The 20,845-nt window shown below is 30.4% G+C and overlaps 1 protein-coding gene across 2 annotated transcripts in view; it reads left to right on the top strand.

The window, feature by feature from the left end:
- The window catches only part of LeuRS (Leucyl-tRNA synthetase), a 97,512-nt gene extending 78,600 nt beyond the window's left edge, over window positions 1-18,912 (top strand). For both annotated transcript variants that reach the window (XM_085819580.1, XM_085819579.1), the window contains exons 22-27: window positions 1,696-1,803; window positions 2,919-3,026; window positions 5,213-5,317; window positions 8,027-8,122; window positions 13,074-13,203; window positions 18,666-18,912. In XM_085819580.1, the coding sequence (XP_085675706.1) occupies window positions 1,696-1,803; window positions 2,919-3,026; window positions 5,213-5,317; window positions 8,027-8,122; window positions 13,074-13,203; window positions 18,666-18,871 (753 nt within the window). In that variant the 3' untranslated portion in view covers window positions 18,872-18,912. The remainder of the gene's footprint in view (window positions 1-1,695; window positions 1,804-2,918; window positions 3,027-5,212; window positions 5,318-8,026; window positions 8,123-13,073; window positions 13,204-18,665) is intronic.
- The last annotated feature ends 1,933 nt before the right edge of the window (window positions 18,913-20,845 follow it).

Raw genomic sequence — 20,845 nt, 5'->3', positions numbered from 1 at the left:
TTATAAGTATCCTACATTGGCTCTGCTTCCATGGCCCATTAGTGGAAAATGCATTCAACTTAATGGATACACTTGTCACTGACTATAGAACCTCTCTTAAGATTGATTCCCTAGATGCAGTGCAGACTATTAAATATGATTTAATGGCTTCTAAAGAAACCTCATGTGAAAAATATGGCTCAAAAAATCCAATGACTGATCCAATTCACAAAGATCTCTTACTGAATATGAACAGAAGTTGGAAAACATATCAAGAGGACTTAAAAACATGTATTTCAGATGAGTCACCTATAAAAGTCTCTGAAAAACCTCCTACATTAGCAGAAAAGCAAACTGCTTCTACCTCTGCATGTGCAGTTCTCGAGGAAATTTCTTCATTTGTAAATGAGGAAAATAAAAGTCAACCTTCCTGCAATTATGAAGTTCACCACAAAAGAAAGACAAGCCCACAAACATCAGAAAATAAAAAAAGAAGCAGAAATTAGATAATTTTTTTTAAAGAATTAATTCAGGTAATTTAAAATATTTTCATAAAATGTAGTAGTTTATATGTTTGAAAATTTATGGTTATTAATTTTGCAAAAAACGTAATTCATTGAACTTTTATAATTAGGTCATTCAATATTTCATAATTGTAAATTTTCATTTCTCTCCCCCCCTTCTCGAAACTCCAAAATGTCGGTACTAAGTCCGTAAAAGTTTCAGGGGATTTTTTGGGGTCCCACAAACACCCCTGAGGTTGTAACTATAATTGTTTGGAAGAGTTGTCCTGAAACTGAAGAACTGCATATTTAATTTGCATGAATCAGCACTATCAATTTATGAAACATTTTAAGAATAAAGAAAAAGATATTATTCGTATAAGGTTAATAATTGTTATTGTATTGTAATTGTTATAAGGCTTTTTAATGAAAGAAAAGGGCTTCATAAGTTGTTTTTTAAGGAGAGTAATTCATATTCACTTAAAAAATCATGAAAATTCTTGTAGAGTCAGCCTATTTGCCCGAACCTAAACTTTGATGAAACAATTCGCATACAATGATCTTACTGCTCTTCCGACAATAGACTTAATTATTAGAAGCAAATGAATATATGAATTTATACTGGTGGTCATTGCATAGCAGATATATATAGTTAGGTTTCTATGTTATTTCAGGAATTTTATTTATAAAGTTAAAATTACTTACATATAAATTTATATTAAGAAATATTATTTAGAATTAATTGTAAACTTTTTAATTGTGTGCATGCTTGTGATGTTTGAGTAGTTTAAAATATGCCATTATATACTATTAAATATACTACTATTTCTAACTTTCCAATTGTGTATATGTTTATATGTCCAATAATATTCTTCCCAACACCTTTGTATATGTATATATATGCATTTTAAAATTTACCTAAATTATTAAGGATGCGTATTGTGAAAAAGTATCTTACTATAAAGTGGCAGGAATGTTTGAAATATAATAAATAAAAATGCTCTCTTTTGAACTGTTTTCAGGGTAAGCCTTTGGATATTTGGAGAGTTAAAATTTTCTGTCATTTACTTTTTATGCAAGTATAATAATTGTTGAAATTTGCTTAATGCATGAAATTTATTTATATTTAAAAAATTATATCTTTTTGTATTATTTTCATGTTTTTTGAAATCAACATTATCATTTGTTTTAATTTTAAGTGTGTCTGATTTAGAAAGGAGCTGCCAGTTTATCTAAACCTACTCATGCTGTCATTTGGGTTGCAAGATCATTCCCAGCATGGCAGTCTTGTATTCTTACCACTCTTCAGAATTTATATAAAGTATGATATATTTCATTCCCATTATATTTTAGATTTGAAATCACTTCTTTATTAAAACTAGTTGAAAATAATCCATGTACATGCATACAGAGAGATGATTTGCTAATCCTTACAATTTGCTTGTTCATTAATAAAATATAAATGCAATTTCTGTCATAATATTTAATTATGTTTAATATATGAAATTACTTTCAATTATTCTTTCAATAATACTGGGTCATCCAGAAAGTTCTGTGGTTTTTCAAGCCAAAATCTGTTTTCTTTTGATTGTTTTGTTATTACTTATAAAGAGAAAGTTTGATCAAGATGCTATCTTTTCTGCTCATATTGCATAGTTTTTGTTTCAAGACAATGCTAAGAATGGAGAACTCAGAAGTTCATTTTTATCATATTATGCTCTTTTATTTTAAAAAAGGAAAAATTCTAGTCAAACTACTTCTAAAATTTGCTCCATATGTTGGAAAGTGCTGTTTCTAATGACACAGTTCAAAGGTGGTTTGAAAAGTTAAAGCATTAAAATGTCAGCTTTGAAGAGTATGCCTGTTCTGGCAGTCATCCTCAGTAAACAAGGACTGATTAAAAGAAGCTGTTACTGAAAATTCATGTTGTGCAGCTTAAGAACTATTAGATAGACTAAATGTTTGCTTGTGATTTTTAAGCTTTAATAAAAGCAATTTCATCATAGTAATGAACTATTCGTAAATGAAAAAAATTAGTTAAATCCATGCTGAAGTGCATGAAAAGTGTAATTTTAGTGAAAGAAAATCCAACAAAATATTTAATGTTCGATTCTTTCTTTTCATATTTTTATTAATATGAACTGTTTGTTAAAAGTGTCCAAATACTAATGTGAATTTGTTTTCAGAGTTTTTTTAGTAATTTTTTTTCACTGAAAACAATTTTAATAATTTTTTTTCAAAACAAGTAAGTTTTAAAATAAATTATCAATAGTATATGTGAAAGAAAAATAAAAGTATTTGCAAATAAAATTGAAAAATACCAATATTCAAAAGCAAATGTGAGTAACTGTAAGAACATTTACTATTCTTGAAGTGTAAAATGTTCCAAGAAAAACTTTAGAATTGCTGCTAAAAATAACTTATTATTTTTGACAGGATAACGAAGGTTTTCCAGAAAATAAAATTATAGCATCTGAATTGAGTAAGTTTCCAGAACTGAAGAAGTACATGAAGAGAGTTATGCCATTTGCACAAGCAATGAAGGTAAAAATACTTTTTCTTCTCCTTTGGGGGGGAAGAGGAAAAATGTGTATAAGTATAATAGAATTGAAGCAATAAGAAATATAATTTGGTTCTTTTATTTCTGAATGAATGCCTTCATTTCTGTTGTGTTTAAAAAGACTTTTTATTATAAAACTTTTGAGTCTAGCAAGTTAGTATCCTTTAAAAAAAAAAAAAAAAAAAAAAAAAAAAAAAAAAAAAAACCTGCCATGAATGTTTCAGGCAAAAACTAAATGCTATTTATAAATTCCAAATTTCATATAAAGCTGTAAATGATTTTAAGATTTACATGGAAGAGAAAAACATGCCAATATAAAATGTAAGATAAGCTTTACCCCCCCCCCCCAAAAAAAGTCCTTTCTGATTATCTGCATCACCATATTGAAAAGTAGCCAACTGGTTAATTTTTTGCCAAGCTAATCTGCAAAAGGCAGCAGCTATTTTCAAAATTCAATAATTCATTGAAACTAAGAAAGTTAGCAACATCCATAATAAAGCACATAACCTATCTTCAAGAAAGTGTAATTGTAATCTTCTTGTGTAATTTGTTTTTCCTCCATTTTGCCCATTTACACAGCGACTTGTTTCTCTTTAAAAAAAAATTACAGAATTGCTCAAATTTGGCATTATGCACATTGTTATTCCCTCCTCCCTAATGTTCTTTGTAGTCTGCTTTCGATTTAAAAAAGAGAAAGAGAGTGTCCAAATTCAGCATATTGCATTTTAAACTTTGCTTGCAATTTTTCCCATTGCTTTTCCATAAAATTTTATCATTTAAGAAGTGTAGCTTCATGGAATATGAATTTTTGCTTTCTATGCTTGGAATTGTATGTGTTGTTTAGTAAAACTGTATAATTCTGAAGAAATACAATTTTTTTTTAAATCAGCTGATAAGCTCCACAAGTCCATTATGATTCATAACAAGGTAAAAAGAGTGTACTAGATGAAAAAATGAATACTAATCAGAAAAATTACCATCGAATTTTTAGGCATGCGTACCTGTGTTATTACATAAATACATTTTGTCAATTTAATGTTTTGCCATGTAACTATTTTCATGAATTAGTGTGTTGCCTCAAAAATACTTTTTAGCCAGAGGTGTAGATGATCAGAAAGAGCCAAAAAAAAAAAATTCAGATTTGGCTTTTGAATAGAACTTTTGATTTTGAGAATGGCTACATAGTCCCTCTCCTTCAAGAATGAAAAAAGTTTTAAGAAAGCAAAATTTATTTATTGTAGTCATTTTTTCTAAACACCCTTTATATTCCATATTTATATAAAATTTCTTAAAATTATTAGTTTATTTCATAAAATTTAACGAGAGAAAGAAATTGTTAAAATACTGTAAAATGAAATCGTCCGAATATGATCGCCCATAATTGCAGAATATGTTGCTGTTTTGGTTGCTTTGTAATGTTCCAACCTATAATTTACAGCTAAATATGTGTAACCTGAGAACTGGAAAGCGAATAATCGCTTTAGTTCTGTAGACAGAGAACAGATACTCAGGAAGGGTTAATTACCTTTTATTGTTCAAAATAAAGTTCATAGACAGTACTCTCTCAGGACATACAGAAAAGCCTCTACTTGGGCCTGGAACTCAAGAATGCTAAGAAATAATACTTAACAACTAAATAGTTATAGCCGAAGCCATCGCAATTCTACAGAAGTTGGCCTCTTGACGCTAACTAAACGGTGAAGCTGTCATGAGCCTGAAATATGGCCGAACGTAGAAAAAGCTTAAAGAGAGTGGCGAAAGGCGAATGCACGCTGGTCAGAATCTCTGGCTCTCTAATGAAGTCATTAGAACTTTGACTTTAAATACTTGCTCTTCCTTCAATTTGCATTTAACCACGATTCTGAAAACACTTTCTGGCAGAAAATTGTAAGCTGAAATTAAGAAAGATAGGAAAGTGGCTTTAACTAAAAATTAACTGTTAAAAACCTAGGATAAACCTTGCTGCTTTAAAGAGATGAAATTAAGTTTTGTTGCTTTTTTTATATTCTCTGAAATGTTGGTTTTTCCGAGAGGTGGCTCGCATGTCTAGTTTTACTCTCTGTGAATCCTCTATATTGTTTAATGAATTTATTTGGGTTTAAATTTTTTTTTATTCTGTGAATATTTTTTAATCATTTGATATGTGAAACAAAAAAATTTCTTATTTTAGGAAAAAACAGAAAGTCTGGGTATTACAGCTCTAAATCTGTTTCTTGATTTTGATGAAATGGCTGTGCTACAAGAAAACAAAGATTACCTCATGAGTACATTAGATGTATGATATCTCTTTCCTTTTTTTTTTTTTTTTTTTTTCTCTTTCTTATGAGCTATTTTTTGTCATTATCATGTAAAATTTGTTATTAAAATTCCTTCATCTATTGGAAATTAAATTTAAAGCCTTCCGAAACTTAATTAAGCACCATTGAACAACAAATGTTTTCCCAAATGCTTAAGCTGGAGACTTTTATTAAAAATGGCAGTAGAGCATCATTTACATGTTACAGTTGGAGCAGAAAATAAAGCTAATAACTATAAAAAATGTATAAATCAAATTTTAGTTTAAATACTATAAAATTATTCAAGTGTTGCTAACTGTCATTAGGAGTGTTGGCCATTTACATGACAATAGGTATGAAGTGCATTGTTTATAACATGTCATCGATACAGTTTGCTAATACATAACTGCCTTAACACGTTGACGCCACCTTCACCCACCAGTGGGTCATACTTGGCTGTTCCGCGTGGCGGCATGACTGATCGATGGGTCACCCTTGTATATCAAAAAATACTAAAATATGCTTGTATATAAAAAATATACAATTATATTATAAAATATATTATTTTATAATATAATTTAAATTTATAATTTTTTCATTTTTTCATTTTAATTTTATAATTTGGCGCTGTGCTGCCCAACAAAATGTACTGCTAATTCAAGTGCTGCCGTCCAAAAAGAACAATGAATATCCACCATGTTAAAGAATTTGTTGTAACATGCCTTAGTATTCTTGATTATATCGAAATCTAATGGTTATTAACTTGCTTGTAGAATTAATGGAAGCAGAGATGACTTTCATGTTTTTGAGGGTTCATGTCTAAATAAGGAACTGGGCACTTGTTAATAAATAGCAGCATGTACCATTTTTAATCATCCTTGTTTTTTTTTACGAGATCTATAAATAAGAGTCTGTGTATTTTCATTTCAGTGTATTTAATGAGTAGGTTTCTTGATTTTGCTATAAGTACTGAAAATAAAAGCTCCAATTTTCTTGCAACATTTATTTGTTGGTTTAACCCAACAGTGATCAAGCAGTAAAATCATAGAAGACAGTAGGGTTCTTCAGAATTCGAATCCTGGCAATCAGGCTGGCTGCATGTACGTTTTCTTTTTTTTCCTTGTGTAACATGTATACAAACCAGTTTTCCTCAGAAAATCCTCCACAAAGGCATTCCTTACCTTAAATAGATAGTTCTCATGTGCTTTGTTGTAATCAAGTAAACCAAATCAAACTTATTTGCTGGTGTAGTAATTTATAAGGTGGGCAGAATGAGAAAACTTGTCCACGTAGACAGTTTTTTGACATTCGTATTAAAAGTATTAGGTATTTTCTCCCTCTTCCTAGCATGCCTTTGTGATGTAACACACTCAGCACGGATTCAAGAGGTCCAGGTTCGAGTCGCAGTGAGGCCATTGCTCATTTTTCATGTCTCCTGCTTCAAAAAAAACTAATGACAATACTGTGGTGGCCTAACTGAAAGGTGGTGGATGGATCAGGATTCTTCATCACCAGAATTTGCTAACTGGGTCCCCTGATCCCCAGTTGCCTTTTAAAAGGGAGAGTATATAAGGTATTTTCTCCTCCTTTTCTGAATACCTTCGTGGTGTTAATGGTTAGCACACCGGCGCATATTCAAGAGATCCAGGTTCGAGTCCCGCATCAAAATAACTTAATGACATGTCTCCCGCATCAAAATAACTTAATGACTCTACAAAAGTAATGAAAAAAAATGACCACAGCCATCATCAAAGAAGACTACTAGTTATTTTTATCTATATAATACAGACAGACAACTCAGAAAAACCTTTCAAAAAACTTTATGATGCATGCATTCCAACAATGACTCAGTTCCAAAATAAATGCTCTGCATCCAAAAGATGATATTTCAAAAAAGAATGTGTATCTAATGGGAATTATATACACTTTCTCCATGTTCTTTGTAATGTATTGTTAGGTTCTGATATGTTCTTATAGTTTGAATAATATCAATTGTACGCGCTTTCTGTACACTCTTTGCAATGTATTATTACTTTCTGATAAATTATGATAGTTCGAATGAATTATATTGAAAAATCATTTCTTTTAATTTCTGTATTGTCATCTAGAAATGATTTTTTTTATGTATTAAAGTGTGATGATCATAGCAATAGTCAAACTAATTTGGCTGGATGTACTCAGTGTCCTCTCTGTGAATCCTCTATATTGCTCAGAAGCTTTTTAATATGTTTTCTTGCACTAAATCTAATGTTATTGATGTTAACTTAGTGAAGAAACATTTCTTAATGCATTTTAATATTATTTATATCAACTTTTATAAAATAAATTTTATGGTTTGAAACATCTTGTCTATCCATCTGTCGTCGTCATTTACGTGTTTCAGTTCTGAGATAATTAAATATGCAACTGAAAATAAAATTATAAATATACAGTAAGTAAGTTTAAGGTAGATGTGTTAGTAATATGTATGAAGTTACATATAATGCATTATTATTTAAAACCAAGAAAATGAAAAATAAATTATTTACTTGAAATTGCCGTAGAGTATATAAAGAAATGAATGCTCTGCTTTTGCAGATATATTTCTTTTATTCCCTTTTTTCTTATATATTGGAATGTATTTTAGAATTATTGTTGTATAATTTTCCCTCTTATAATTTTATTTTAAAAATAGTATAGCTAAAATAAAGTTTTTTTTTTCATTGCAGCTAGTAGATGTTTCATTCAAGTACACTGATGAAGCTAAAGACAGCTTCTTGGATGATTGCTGTCCTGGAGAGCCAATTATTGTGTATTCTGTTGCGGTAATTATTTTCATGTATCTTTTGTATTACAAATTATGCTCTATGCCTCATCCAGTTTTTCATTTGATTTCTTAATGCTGAAATGAAGCAGCAGATTTTATTTTGAAAAGATAACTGCATCCAGCAAAAATACAAAACTTTTGCCTTTAGTGTATCATAGGGTTCTTCTTGAATCCAGAATGTCTCTTTTTTTTTCCTTTTGTTTGTTTGTTTCAAAATAAATATTGAAAATATTTAAGAGATTTACAGCAGTTTAAAAGAACTAGATAGAAAACCATATAACCTAGCAAGTGAAGCTTACAAATGTAAAAAAAAAACCTATTAAAATTAATCATGCAATGAATGCATAAAATGTGTACAAGTGACTGATCTACTTTATCACTCACCACTGTGAAAAAAAGCATGTCTGTTTAAAAAAAAAAAAGTTAAATCTTCCCCCAAGGCGTTAGCAAGCAAATAACTGCAGACTTCTTATGACACCTGCTTATAAGGCATTCCTCATTCCACCTCAAAGTAGTGTACTACTACGAGTCTGTACCTCCTACCGAACCAGGCCCAGAGGTTCAACATCTGTTCTCGAAACTTGGAGAGATTGGCTTCAACGCACCTGGAGTAACGTAGACCCCAGGGCATTTGCTACCAGTCACATGGGCTGCCTGTCGCCCAAGAATATTATCCAGAATACCCGAGTCACCCTGCCCCCCAAGCAGAACCCTGGACGCCATCCCAGGCTACTAGAACCTTGAGCTCTAGGACTTGCCAGACCTATCGGCTGACCAATAAGTAATCTTTCCAGGGCTTTTAGAACCATTAGATTCATAATTTTAGAACTTTTAATTTATTTTCTAATAAACCATTAGATTCATAATTTGTATAGTCCCGGGGCCGAGACTGCCTAGGTACAGATCCTAGCCAGTAGCTTCGCAGAGTGCTCTACATCGACCCCCAAAGGGCTACTTATGGTAAAAGAAGTCTAAACAAATGTAAAGATAATAAAACATATTTGCATAGCATTTAGCATTTATTGTACTACATATTAAGTTGTCATAGTAGTTTTGCAGCCTCGTATTCTGATGAATTTAATCAAATAATACAATATAATATTGTAATAACTGATAGCATGCTAGAAAGCTAAGTAATCATTATTAACAATAGGAAGAATATCAGCAACAATAATTTATAATCACATATCATCTGCATTGAAGCAGTAATGATTCATCCAGTAGGTTTTCCCAAGTTTAGCACAATTTGTTGACAAGTTAATCTGAGTGTATGAAAGCTTTGCATCTTGCTCTGTCTGGTACATTTTGGAGGCTGAAATAGTGATCCCCTTTAATTTCTCTTTAAGTCCTTTGATTCATTATGGTTGAAGACAGTATCAGAAGAGCTACAGAATGGTTCGTTGGTGATCTTCCTGAAATCAAACTTTAATAACAGAAACACTATAAATCATGAAGACATTAGCTGTGAAGTTTCAGCTTTTGTAATATTGTAAGGTTTTATGTTAATTCACTAGTTATTTTATTATTTTTTCTGTACTTCTGCTTTTGTTGGCTTCCACTTGAATACAAATTAGTTAATGCATTTAAATACTGATCTTTTTAAAAAACAGCCATTAACAGCTATCACTAACCATTGTTCTGTTACTTCTTTCTGCAACTGAATTACTTAAATACATTTTAGTTTTGCCAGGTGTAATTACTGTACGAAAGATTGAAGCCTGACCAATGCTTAATTGATGTGATTCATTTCGTATTCAATATTTTAATTATACTTGAGCATTTGTTTTGAAGTTCCTGCAAGTGGAGAGATTTGATTTTCTGTTATTGTTCATAGGTTGTGTAATTGTCAGGTTGATAAATAAATAATAAACTTCTTTCGAGTTTGTGTTATTCTTCCTAAAACTTCAGATGACATTTAGTCATCTAGCTGTTTTTATGGTTCCAGAAGTAGGTTATGCTTTTGGTTGAGAGCATATTTTTAGACCAAAGGGTGTTAGCCCAGATGGGCTATTAATTTCGTTTTGGCATTTTGTGTTGAAAACTCTAAAAGGCTGTATCATTTTTCAAATTGTTGCCACCAAATATTATCACCCTGTGTTATATTTAAAGAAATTAAATATTGAAGAATCTGCATATGTACGTTTCTTGCATTCTGATAAAACAATGGTACCTAGAGCCCTCAAATTTTGGATGACCTAATACTCCACCCAAATACGGACATCTGGAAGTCCTAATTTGGAATTTGTTTTATTTCTATCTCCAATGCACGAGACTATGTATCGGAAATTCTAAAGGTATGGTCTTTTAAAATTATTTTGTAATATTGCTGTTGAATTGAATTTTATGGTTTAAGTGCAAAGAACATGATATTTAATAAATAAAGATAACACACAAAACATTAAAAAAAAAAAAAAAAAAAAAAAAAAAAAGCCCCTTTGGGTGTATTTTAAAATCTGAAAACCTTCAGTTTTTTTTTTTTTTCCCTTAATTTATTTATTGATAGTTAGTTTTGACAGAAGCATAATACTGGACACTTTTTTTTCCGTGGATTACTAGCATCCTTACCCTTTGCATTATTCAAGGATAAACTATTTAATATTTTAATACTTTTGAATAGAAAAAATTATTAATAGAATGTATTTTGTTTTAATTACAGCTTCCATCTAGTGATTTGATAGTTAATTATAAACTAATTATTCTCTTTCAGGGAAGATGTTATTTTTTTATAAACATCTATTTTATTAGCAAAATCATTTCTAATGCAAAAGAGTCATGTCCTTAAATACAGTGGAGTAGTATCAGCAGTTTCCAACATGTCTTTTTCTCCCCCTACCCCAAAGAAAGGATTTATAAAATTAATATGTTGTAACAGTTGGACATTACAAAAGGAAATAAGAAGAAAGTAAAAACCAATGTGTCATTTAGAACTTTGTTTCATTGTTTATACAATATTTGGATGAAAAACAAGATTCTTTTAGGTCATCCTTGAAAATTTATTTTTTATTACTCTGCTAAAGAGTCAAAATGTCCTTTCTGTATATGTGAGAGCAAATGGGCTCTAAACATAAAATAAACTTTATTTAATATCGCAGCATCTTATTATGTATTAATTCATCAATTAAACTTCCTTGTATTTGTTGTACATAATGGTTTGAGTTCATGGTTTCATTTAAAATTGGTAGGTCTTAAAATGTGTTATATGTGGATACAGAGGCACTTCTATATATTATTCTCCTCAGTTGTAGTATTTCTAATTCTTTTGTACATTATTCATCTGTAGTAAAAATGAAATATATTACTAATAGTAATAATCTATAAAAGTGACTCATCACCAGCATCTGAATAAAGTCATGAATACTTCACCTGCATGAGGTTTTCCTTGTATCTAAAATGCATGCAGATCAGTTTCCTTTAAAATGTCTTTCCTTTTCATAATTCTAGTTTGTTTGAAAAACCATGTTCTCAGTCAGTTTTTTAATCGGTACATAGGCAAACAACACCTAGATATTTCTTCCCCTCTCATTTCAGATAACAGATGCAGATTGGGAGTTCTTAGATGGCAGCAGCTAGAATTTAAAAAAAGAAAAGAAAGAAAAGGTGGGGGGAAGGCATTAGTAATAACCTAAAGAAAGTATAAACCTAAAGAATTTTATTGTAGTTTTGGCTTTATTTATCCTACCCATCCTATTCTTCAAAATTAGATTCTAAAATGTTTTATTCAGTAGTAGTATCTATTAATCTTATAAATTTAACTCCTTATAACATCTTTTATTTCTATTTCATTCGGCAACTTCATCTCTCTGTCTTAGAAATAGCATTATAAATCTAAACTGCATCATTCAAATTAATCATGCGATCGTACGTAACCCTTGAGGCAGATATCTTTGTCCAGTCAAAGTAATTTATAAACCAAAACCTTTTTTGACTCCATCCTTTCTTCATCTGAAATACTGCAACACTCTCTTTCTTTTCGCGTAAGCTTTCATCATGTTAAGATGCTGCTGCAATCATCTATATTCGCTTCTGTCGCTGTAGTATCAAAATTGTTCTGAAAATAGGCATGACTGGAGTGTCAAGTGAATTGTGGCCACCAATGGGAATTTAAATAAATGTGGAATATAATCTGGCTCGACTGTTTATTCTTCAAAACGGATGGACGCTTCAAGTATCTTCGTTAGCGTTTCTACGCTTTTAAGTCATAGTGTTCCTACATCAATGCTCCCAGTGGTGTGCTGTCATTACATGTATATAATTAAAAGGGAACACTCCTGTTATAATTCTTACATTTCATATTTAATTAATTAACCTAATAAAGTAAAAGAATTACTATTTAAAGTCTAAATAAAAGCCAATTTACAAATTCGTAAAATTTTAAGTAATATTATTATTATTTTTTTTAATTTTAAAGGTTTTAGAAAATATTTTATGAGTATTAAATAGTAAAAGTTAAATCGGCATGGAAAAATTACTTTACTGGGCAGTGGTCAATAGTAATGGATATGTATAAAATTGTGACAAAAATTTTCAATGATAATTAAAGCCATATAAAGAAAATTACTTAAAAATGAATAACTGAAAAAGATAATGAAATAATAACTGACTATTCAGGGGGAATTAGCTTATTTCACACTCCTTCCAATCGTTCAGCCATCGTGTTTCGCCCTTGCTATGCACATGCAAATCGAAAGTAGAAATGAAATTAAATGTAAATATTTTAATTCCTCAAATTTATCATACTCATATGCACATCAAGAATCCCCCTTAATAATAGTTTTTTTTATTACTTAAAAATTTACTTTCTTAATTTATTTGAAATATAAAAATTTTAATAGGAGTATTCCCCTTTAATTAATTATGTTTAATTAAATCATTGCAGCCTAGGCGCAGGATTCTTACTAGTCCTTCCTTATATTTATTAATATTTGTATACTTTTTTCCTTTTTGTGTAGCCTTCAGTGAGAGTATGTGTAATAAACCAGCAATCGTGCAATGGTTGTTTTGAAGTAGAGCTACCTATTTATGATGGTGTGTCTGTCTCAAACTTAGTTTCTCAAATTTGCAAAGCACAAAAGATATGTGGTAAGACAATTTTGAATAAAGGCTATTTGTGTAAAAAAAAAAAATGTTTGTATAATATTTAAAAAATTTGAATAAATAAATATTATATTTTTTCTAAGTATTTAAAGAAACATTTTAATACTAATATAGCTTAACTATTTTTGCATTTGATCTGTAAATTTCAGGTACTTTGTCTAATACATTGCATTTAGTATACTGTAAACCAGCGGTGCCCAACCTTGTGCTCATCAGCCCGATTAGGTACTATGAACAAAAAATATTTTAAAAATAACCATTAATTTATATTTCTTAATTGTTAAAATATGTTAAGCATTTATAGTCATAAGAGATATCTTACAAAACGTTATAAAATAACTGATTGCTGACTGATGAACTTGATAGCAAACATAGAATCTTATTGCTTCATTCCGATGTTAGATGGCTCAGCAGGAGAAAAGTACTACAATGATTTGTAGAACTTCTTTCGCCAATAAAGCAGTTTTTGGAACCCGGAAACGAAAGTTATAAAGAATTGGACAATAATGAGGTAATAATATCCGATCTGTATTTTCTTATGGATATAACAGCTAAACTGAATGAAGATCTCCAGGGAAAAAAAAAAAAAAAAACCTTTTTCAATTGACTGAGACTGTAACTGCTTTTCAGATAAGTTAAATTTGTGAATAAATCAGATAAAAGAAAAAAAATTCACCCATTTTCAGAATTTATCAAGCCACATTAATAACCACAAGGCAGTTGAAACAGAGAAATAGTCGAAAAACCTAAATGCACTGAAAAATAATTTTGAACTCCTCTTCTCTGATTTCCATAAAGTTCACAACCAATATTATTATTCATCTCAAATCCATTTGCCGAAATTAATATTTCAGATATATCACATAAGATTGAAAATATGTTTAACAAAAATGTTGATGTTTTGGAAATGTGCTCATGATAGGCCAAAGTGTGGTTCGCGAGCTTGATATGGCTCTCACAGGCAATTTGTGCTGCTCGTGCATATGAAATAAGGTTGGGCATCACTGCTGTAAACCCTTGCTAAATGTGGGGTTTACGTCATTAACACATTGTGAATATGACAAAATTTTATTCTGGAAAGTTAACTTTGTGTGGAGAAAATGGATTTGGTATAGTTCAAATTAACAAAGTATGTATAATTCATACGAAACAAATGTAAATATTATTGTAATTAAAAGAGGAAACAAAGCAATTGTTAATTTAAAAGATCTTTGTTATTGCCTAATAAACAAGTACATACTACAGTTATTTTTTAAAATACTGGTGATTTTTGCTTGGGATATTGTCCGACACAACTAACTGAATATTTCATGGTAAGGAATGCAAAGTTTTTCAATACCTCTCACAAAGTGTGGTCTTTCTTCATTTGGATCAATATATATATATATATATTTAAACAAATTAAATTTTAATTTTAACAAACACGTATAAAAGTAAAAAAGCAAATTTAAAGCCAAAAAAAATTTTTTAAAAATGTGTAAACATATAAAAGATTTAATTCTCAAACTAATCTATAATATCATTTAAATTCAGAAGCATAAGCAAATCAAGTGCAAAACCAATCCATGAAAATAATTTCACTAATTTAGAAAATTAAAATTTATCCAAACAATTTTTTAAAAATACATAAGTGAATGACTGTTGAGCAGGCAGGAGACAGACTTATCAAGGGGAAGTTGCCTCCAAACCTAACTCTCCAATCATTCAATTCGTATTTCATCATTCATGCAGGCAAGGGTAAAAGTCAAAACCAAAAGTAAAAACTGAAGAATGTCCAAAAAGAAATACCAATAAAGTGTTACCCTTAGAAATTAGAGTTTTAAAAGGAAAATACTAATGAAGTCTTTTGAGAAACAAGCATGTAAAGTCAATTATTAAATTTAACCTTTTTTTTAAAAAAATTAAATTTTTAAAAAAAATTTAATTTTTTATAAAAAAATCTAGAAATTAATGTATTTTAGAAACCCTTGTCTACAGAAACCTCCCCGACATGAATATGCATATAAAAAAAAAGAAACTAAAAAAGAACTAGACATAATCCATATAAACCAATAAGAAACATGAAGAACTAATTCACAATTTTTAAAAAACAAATATATACTTAAAAATATAATTTCATATCTAGAAAATACTTAAATACTACATAAAAAATTTTAAAAAATACTCAAAGCAAGTAAATAGTAAATTTTAATTCTAACTTACCTACTAAATGATCGTTGGGGTCTGCAAAAGTGTTTTTAAAGAGAAGTAAGTGTGTTCTTCAAATTAATTATATAGATGGCGCTTATGTAGGTAAAGTTGAGTGCCAAGCTGCTAATATATAATATGTTTTACTGTATGTACGCTAAAGACTCTTTATCTGCTTCTCGTTGGCTGATGTTATAGGATCATTCAGTTCTTTATTTATTGTTTCACAGTCATCATTCCCAACTAATTATTTCATTTCTCCTTCTTCCATGTCTGAAAATTCTTTCACTGCCTATAGCTTTTGCAGTTTTTATAATTTTCTTGACTTCATTTTCATTCAGTGGTAATCCCTTAAAACTATTGACAACCTCTGACATTCTTTGCTCATGAATTCACCTGTTCGCATTCCAGTCTTTTCTAAAAATGTCATTAAAGTGTTGGGCTTTCCTTTGTCTAGAATTTTATTTGCAGAGATTTAAACATGCGTGACATAATAAGTTTTGAATGTTTTTATGATTCCTTGATCGTATTGGTTGGATTAAGGAAGTAGTGTTCACTTGTTGTTGTCTTGTCCATATTACATGGAATAATGATTACCAGAGCCTACTCCGAAGAGAGGTTGCACTTCTATTTTCCACCCCTAATTTTGAGGGAGAACAACCCGGGAGGGACCCCAGGTCTCCCACACATCTCCTCTACCACCAATCCACACAAGAGGCCTTTCGGCTAGCAGCATATTTAGAGTGCCACCATGCCGCATCGACACTATACATTTACAAACATGTAAATGTATAGTGTTGATGCCTTTCATAGTACGCTGCCCTAAACACTATACCAGGGGTGGCCAAAGTGTGGTTCGCGAGCTTGATATGGCTCTCTCAGGCAATTTGTGCGGCTCGTGCATATGAAATATGGCAAACTAAAACTATTCGGTGACCCCAAAAGAAGTATTTAATTAGTTTAGACTCTTTTTACAAAGTTATCAGGGATTTCTTTCTATTTAAAACCTCCTCCATTACTTAGATGTAAATACGAACTTGTGGCTTTTAGAAAATCTAGATGCGGCTCTCGAACATTCCTGAATTCAAACATGCGGCTGTTACTGACATGAAATTTGGCCAACTCTGAACTATACCATCTGGGCAACAGTGTGTTCAGTGTCGCCTCAATAAATCTCAAAATGCACCGTGGTTTCACAGTGTGACCACCAGCCACAGATCAATGGGCGAAAGTAGATCTTTTTTTAAATTCGTATATTATTTGTCTCTAGTATCATAATATTCCATTTCTAGAGTTCCATAGTTTTAATTTAATTGTAGAGTTTTTTAGTTAAAAATAATATTGCATGCATCAAAGGGTTAAACCTCAATATCCTGATTAATGCTTGTGTTACATTAATCTCATTGTATGCAGGGCTGCGCAATTGGCAGATGGTATCCAAATTGTCATGCTGTTTCGTGTTTGGTACACTTTTCTGAAATATGAGGGTTCCTGCTCCATTTGTTGATGATTGACCCAAGTTTGATAGATGCTTTGCCCTTGACAGTAGCTATTAATGAATGCAGGGATGAACATTATCCCAATATATATGCTTGCACACATATGACTTTCAGATAAGTCATATTTAAGGAACTTAATTCTGTATAGTTATTTTATCATGATTTTTCTATAATATTTTTTTGCCAAGCAGCATTTATAGCAAAAACTTCTCACTTTTATATTAATTCGAATTTGGTTGGTTTGAATTCAGATGGCATGCAAAAACATTTGAACTATCCAGTTTCATTAAAGTAATACTTATTTTAATTGTAGTTTAACATAGAGTTGATTGCTAGTTCAAAGCTGAAGGTATAGGTGTGATGTTCATCCAAGGCTTGGTTGTACATGTTTTTCTCTTTCTTGCCGATGTAATATTGCTTACACTTTGGGCCAACCTCTCAAAAGTGAGATAGCATACTGAATTTATGGGTTCAACCATAATTCGTAATAAATTCTTAATTAGCAAGTATTCAGCTGTTTGATAATAATAATGATGATCTTTGTCTGTATAAAGAAAAAAAAAGAAACAGTGGTAAAAAGACTGGCAATTTTTTAAAAAACATATTTTCATTTGCTGGCTTTTGTGTATCTTTACATAGCAAAACCTGTAGGCTTACTTAACCCTTCGGCGGTTACAAGATTTAGCAATTCTTTTAACCCAAATATGTGCAATATCTGTCACTTGTAAATTTTGTAATGTGAGTTGGTTCATTTGCGCTCACTGTTGTGTGTAATTACAATAGTTTCGTTGATGATCATCAAAGGGTTTATCTGACTTGAGCTTTTGGATGCCCTTCATTTTAAGACAATGAGTACTTTATGATTCAATAAATTATGTTACTGATATCAGTGTCAGGAATATTCAAGTGGTCTGGAATTAACACTGCTTCAGAGTATTTTGAAAGTTATTATAGAATTGTTCTGCTTATTGCTTAGTCTTATGTACAGGAGCAGTTTGTGATCATCTGTAATTTGTTTCTAAACTGTATCATTTAAGCTTCATATAGAAGATCAATTTGTAATACGACTGTAAGGGAAAACTATGACAGTAGATGAGGCAAGAATTCCAGGAAAAGAAATATTCTGCTATTCTATCATGCCCCCCCTTTTTTTTAAAGTTCTTCCAAAAAAATATTTTAATTCAAAATGAACCAAGTAATTTTAACATTGCATTATAGGAAGATCACTGAGAAATATTTCAAGTTTGAATTAATAAAGTTTGACTGTATTTGAAGTTTAAAAAAAAAAAAACTTTTATTTTATTTATTTATTTATTTTTTTTTTTTTTTTCTCAGAAGTTACAAGTGTAGGCAGAGAAGATCAGCTTTGTAATCTCATAAGAATTCTTCTGTCGTACTGGATGCCTACTACTTCCATCTCAAAAGAATCTCTTAAAGAATATTGCATTTTAGAAATTAAGTTCATTGGAAGTTTTTTATTTATTTATTTATTTTTTAACTGCATTATAATTTGCTTATTTATCCCGAAGTTAGCTTTTATTCCCCATACATTCATTCACTTTAGAAAACATCCCTGTTTAGAAATCATTTTGACTGGTTCCTAGAAAAATATACTGAATATAATGTTAGATGTTTTTTAAAGCTCATTAATGCTATTTACGTTTTTACATTGTCTTATATGTATAATTCCTAATATTTTTGACAATTTCCTGTTTAAATGATAAATTATTTTTAATTGGATTTTATGATTTACTTTTCTAGATAACAGCAAAGTTAAAATCTTCAGGTATGATGATATTTTATTAGGGCCTCGTTCTATTCCAATTCTGAACCAGACAAAAAATGGGAAGATTCCAATGAAAGAAGATAGTAAACTGTATATTGATTTAGATAAATCATCTGTATTTCTTGAAGAAAATGGAAAGCGAACCAATCTTGGGTTACAGTTAACTTATGTTATAGAATGATTGAAACTTTTAATAAAATATTTTGAAGAATTTTGACAGTACTTTATAATTCCTTGTTATTTTACTTTTTTTTTACTAAGTCTACTTAGAGCCATCTGTTAGCTAAAGTGACACAGCCCATAATTAGACATAAATAACAAAAAAGAAATTTCAATGCAACACTCCGTTAATGGAGTTAGGTATCTGTGGCTTACTTAGAACAGGAATTTTCCGATCACAACATTCCAAAGCAAAACTGGTTGCCAGATTCATTCATCGAACAAAATTACAAATTAAATAACAACAAATAGGAAATGTTAAACTTATTAAAAGTGGCAACACTGGTAGTGATGATAAATTGAATTTTACCCCACGTAGTTCTTGGATGCTGCTCACTAGCTTTTTGTATACTATGCAAATTTACATTGTGATTATAAAAATATCACTGTGCATCAGGCTTATGCATCAGGCTCATTTATTTGTATGCCATGATTTTCAGAAACACTTTACTAAAAATTAATCTGGTATATTGCATATAAATATTTTTAAATGAATAATATATATAAATATGTTGCATATAAATATAACTTTTTTCCCAAATTTATATACAGCCCTTAATCACAAATTTATGCGATGATGTTCTCTATGTTACATTATGTGCAGATTCAATTTTCCTACATTTGTTGAGCAATACTTAAGAATCTCAAAAAGTTACTAAGAGATAATATATGTACAGATACTTACAGATAATACATATAAGTGCACATAAATTTTCTCAGTGCATTTTCTGTTTAAATGCAATATTGAACAAGGGAACATTTTATATCACTAACATTATCCAAAAACCACATCTAACTTTTTGAAGTACTCTTCGTATATATCATCTATGAGAAGTTTATCTGCTGTGAGCAAAAATTTCAGCTACAGTTGTAGAGTGCTTTATATTCATACTCTGACAAGAATTATTATTAGAAGATAACCCTTGGCTTATTCACTTATTATTTGATCTCCACACAGAAAACAATATCTCCTTCCCATACTCAACACAAATGTAAACAAATATTTCTGCACAACTGGTCGCTGTGCACAAATATTACAAAAAAGTTCCTTTGTGCAACTAGTAAGACATTAAGCATTCCTGTGTAGTTTTGCATCCACTCAATCTTTTTGTCCAAAGAGATAAAAATAGATCTTAGGTGCAAAAGAAAGGTATATAAGTGGTAGTAAGTATAGGTGCAAAAGAAAGGTCTATATACGAGTTGAAAGCTTGGGAAGAAAAAAAAAATGGGAGAAACAAATTAAATAGCCCAAAAGTTATAAGAAATGTAATAATTAAATATAATTTAAATTTGTGGAAACTATGGTTGTTTGAATTTCGATATATTTTTGTAATCAAATCAGTTGTGTGAGGTTCTTGTGTAAAGAAGAAAAGATGCTAACACCATAAAGCAGATATCTATAACAACTACATAATTTTAATTATTAATTACTGCATTTGTTATTGCAGAAAATGGATCGCATGGCTGTCTCATGGCATTGGCTAAAAACAGAACGTTCTATAATCCCAGAATGAACTTTGCGATGGGAAAATAAATCTAGTTCTGTATAGTGCTGCCATCTATTGATGGTAAAGGGAACAATTCCCCACAAATTGGGGGGGGAAGGCTCTTCAGGAAGAAAAAAAAAATTGAAAATTTTCTATAGAGAATTCTGTCCATAAGTGTAGTGTAAAGGGAAGCAAATTGAATTCACTTACAATAAAACAGTGTCTCCCATGTATATGTAGTAAATGTGTGTGGTAATGAGATGGAGAGAAAGACGAAATAGGCAGAGTTGAGAAGAGATGCTTTGCTTCAAAATATTTTGCACCCATGGAACGGTATACACACCAGGGTACCTAGGTGTGAGACCTTACCCTTTAATCGAATAGAGTTGTAACAGTTCAGGCGTGGTGCCATGCATTTAAATCTTCACGTGTAATTACGTGGTTATGTG

This window comes from Stegodyphus dumicola, chromosome 6 (genome assembly GCF_044657685.1).
Source record: "Stegodyphus dumicola isolate Sdum_Otavi_A_Nest chromosome 6, ASM4465768v1".
In the NCBI taxonomy this organism is placed as follows: domain Eukaryota; kingdom Metazoa; phylum Arthropoda; class Arachnida; order Araneae; family Eresidae; genus Stegodyphus; species Stegodyphus dumicola.
This window is presented reverse-complemented; position numbering and strand designations above follow the sequence as displayed.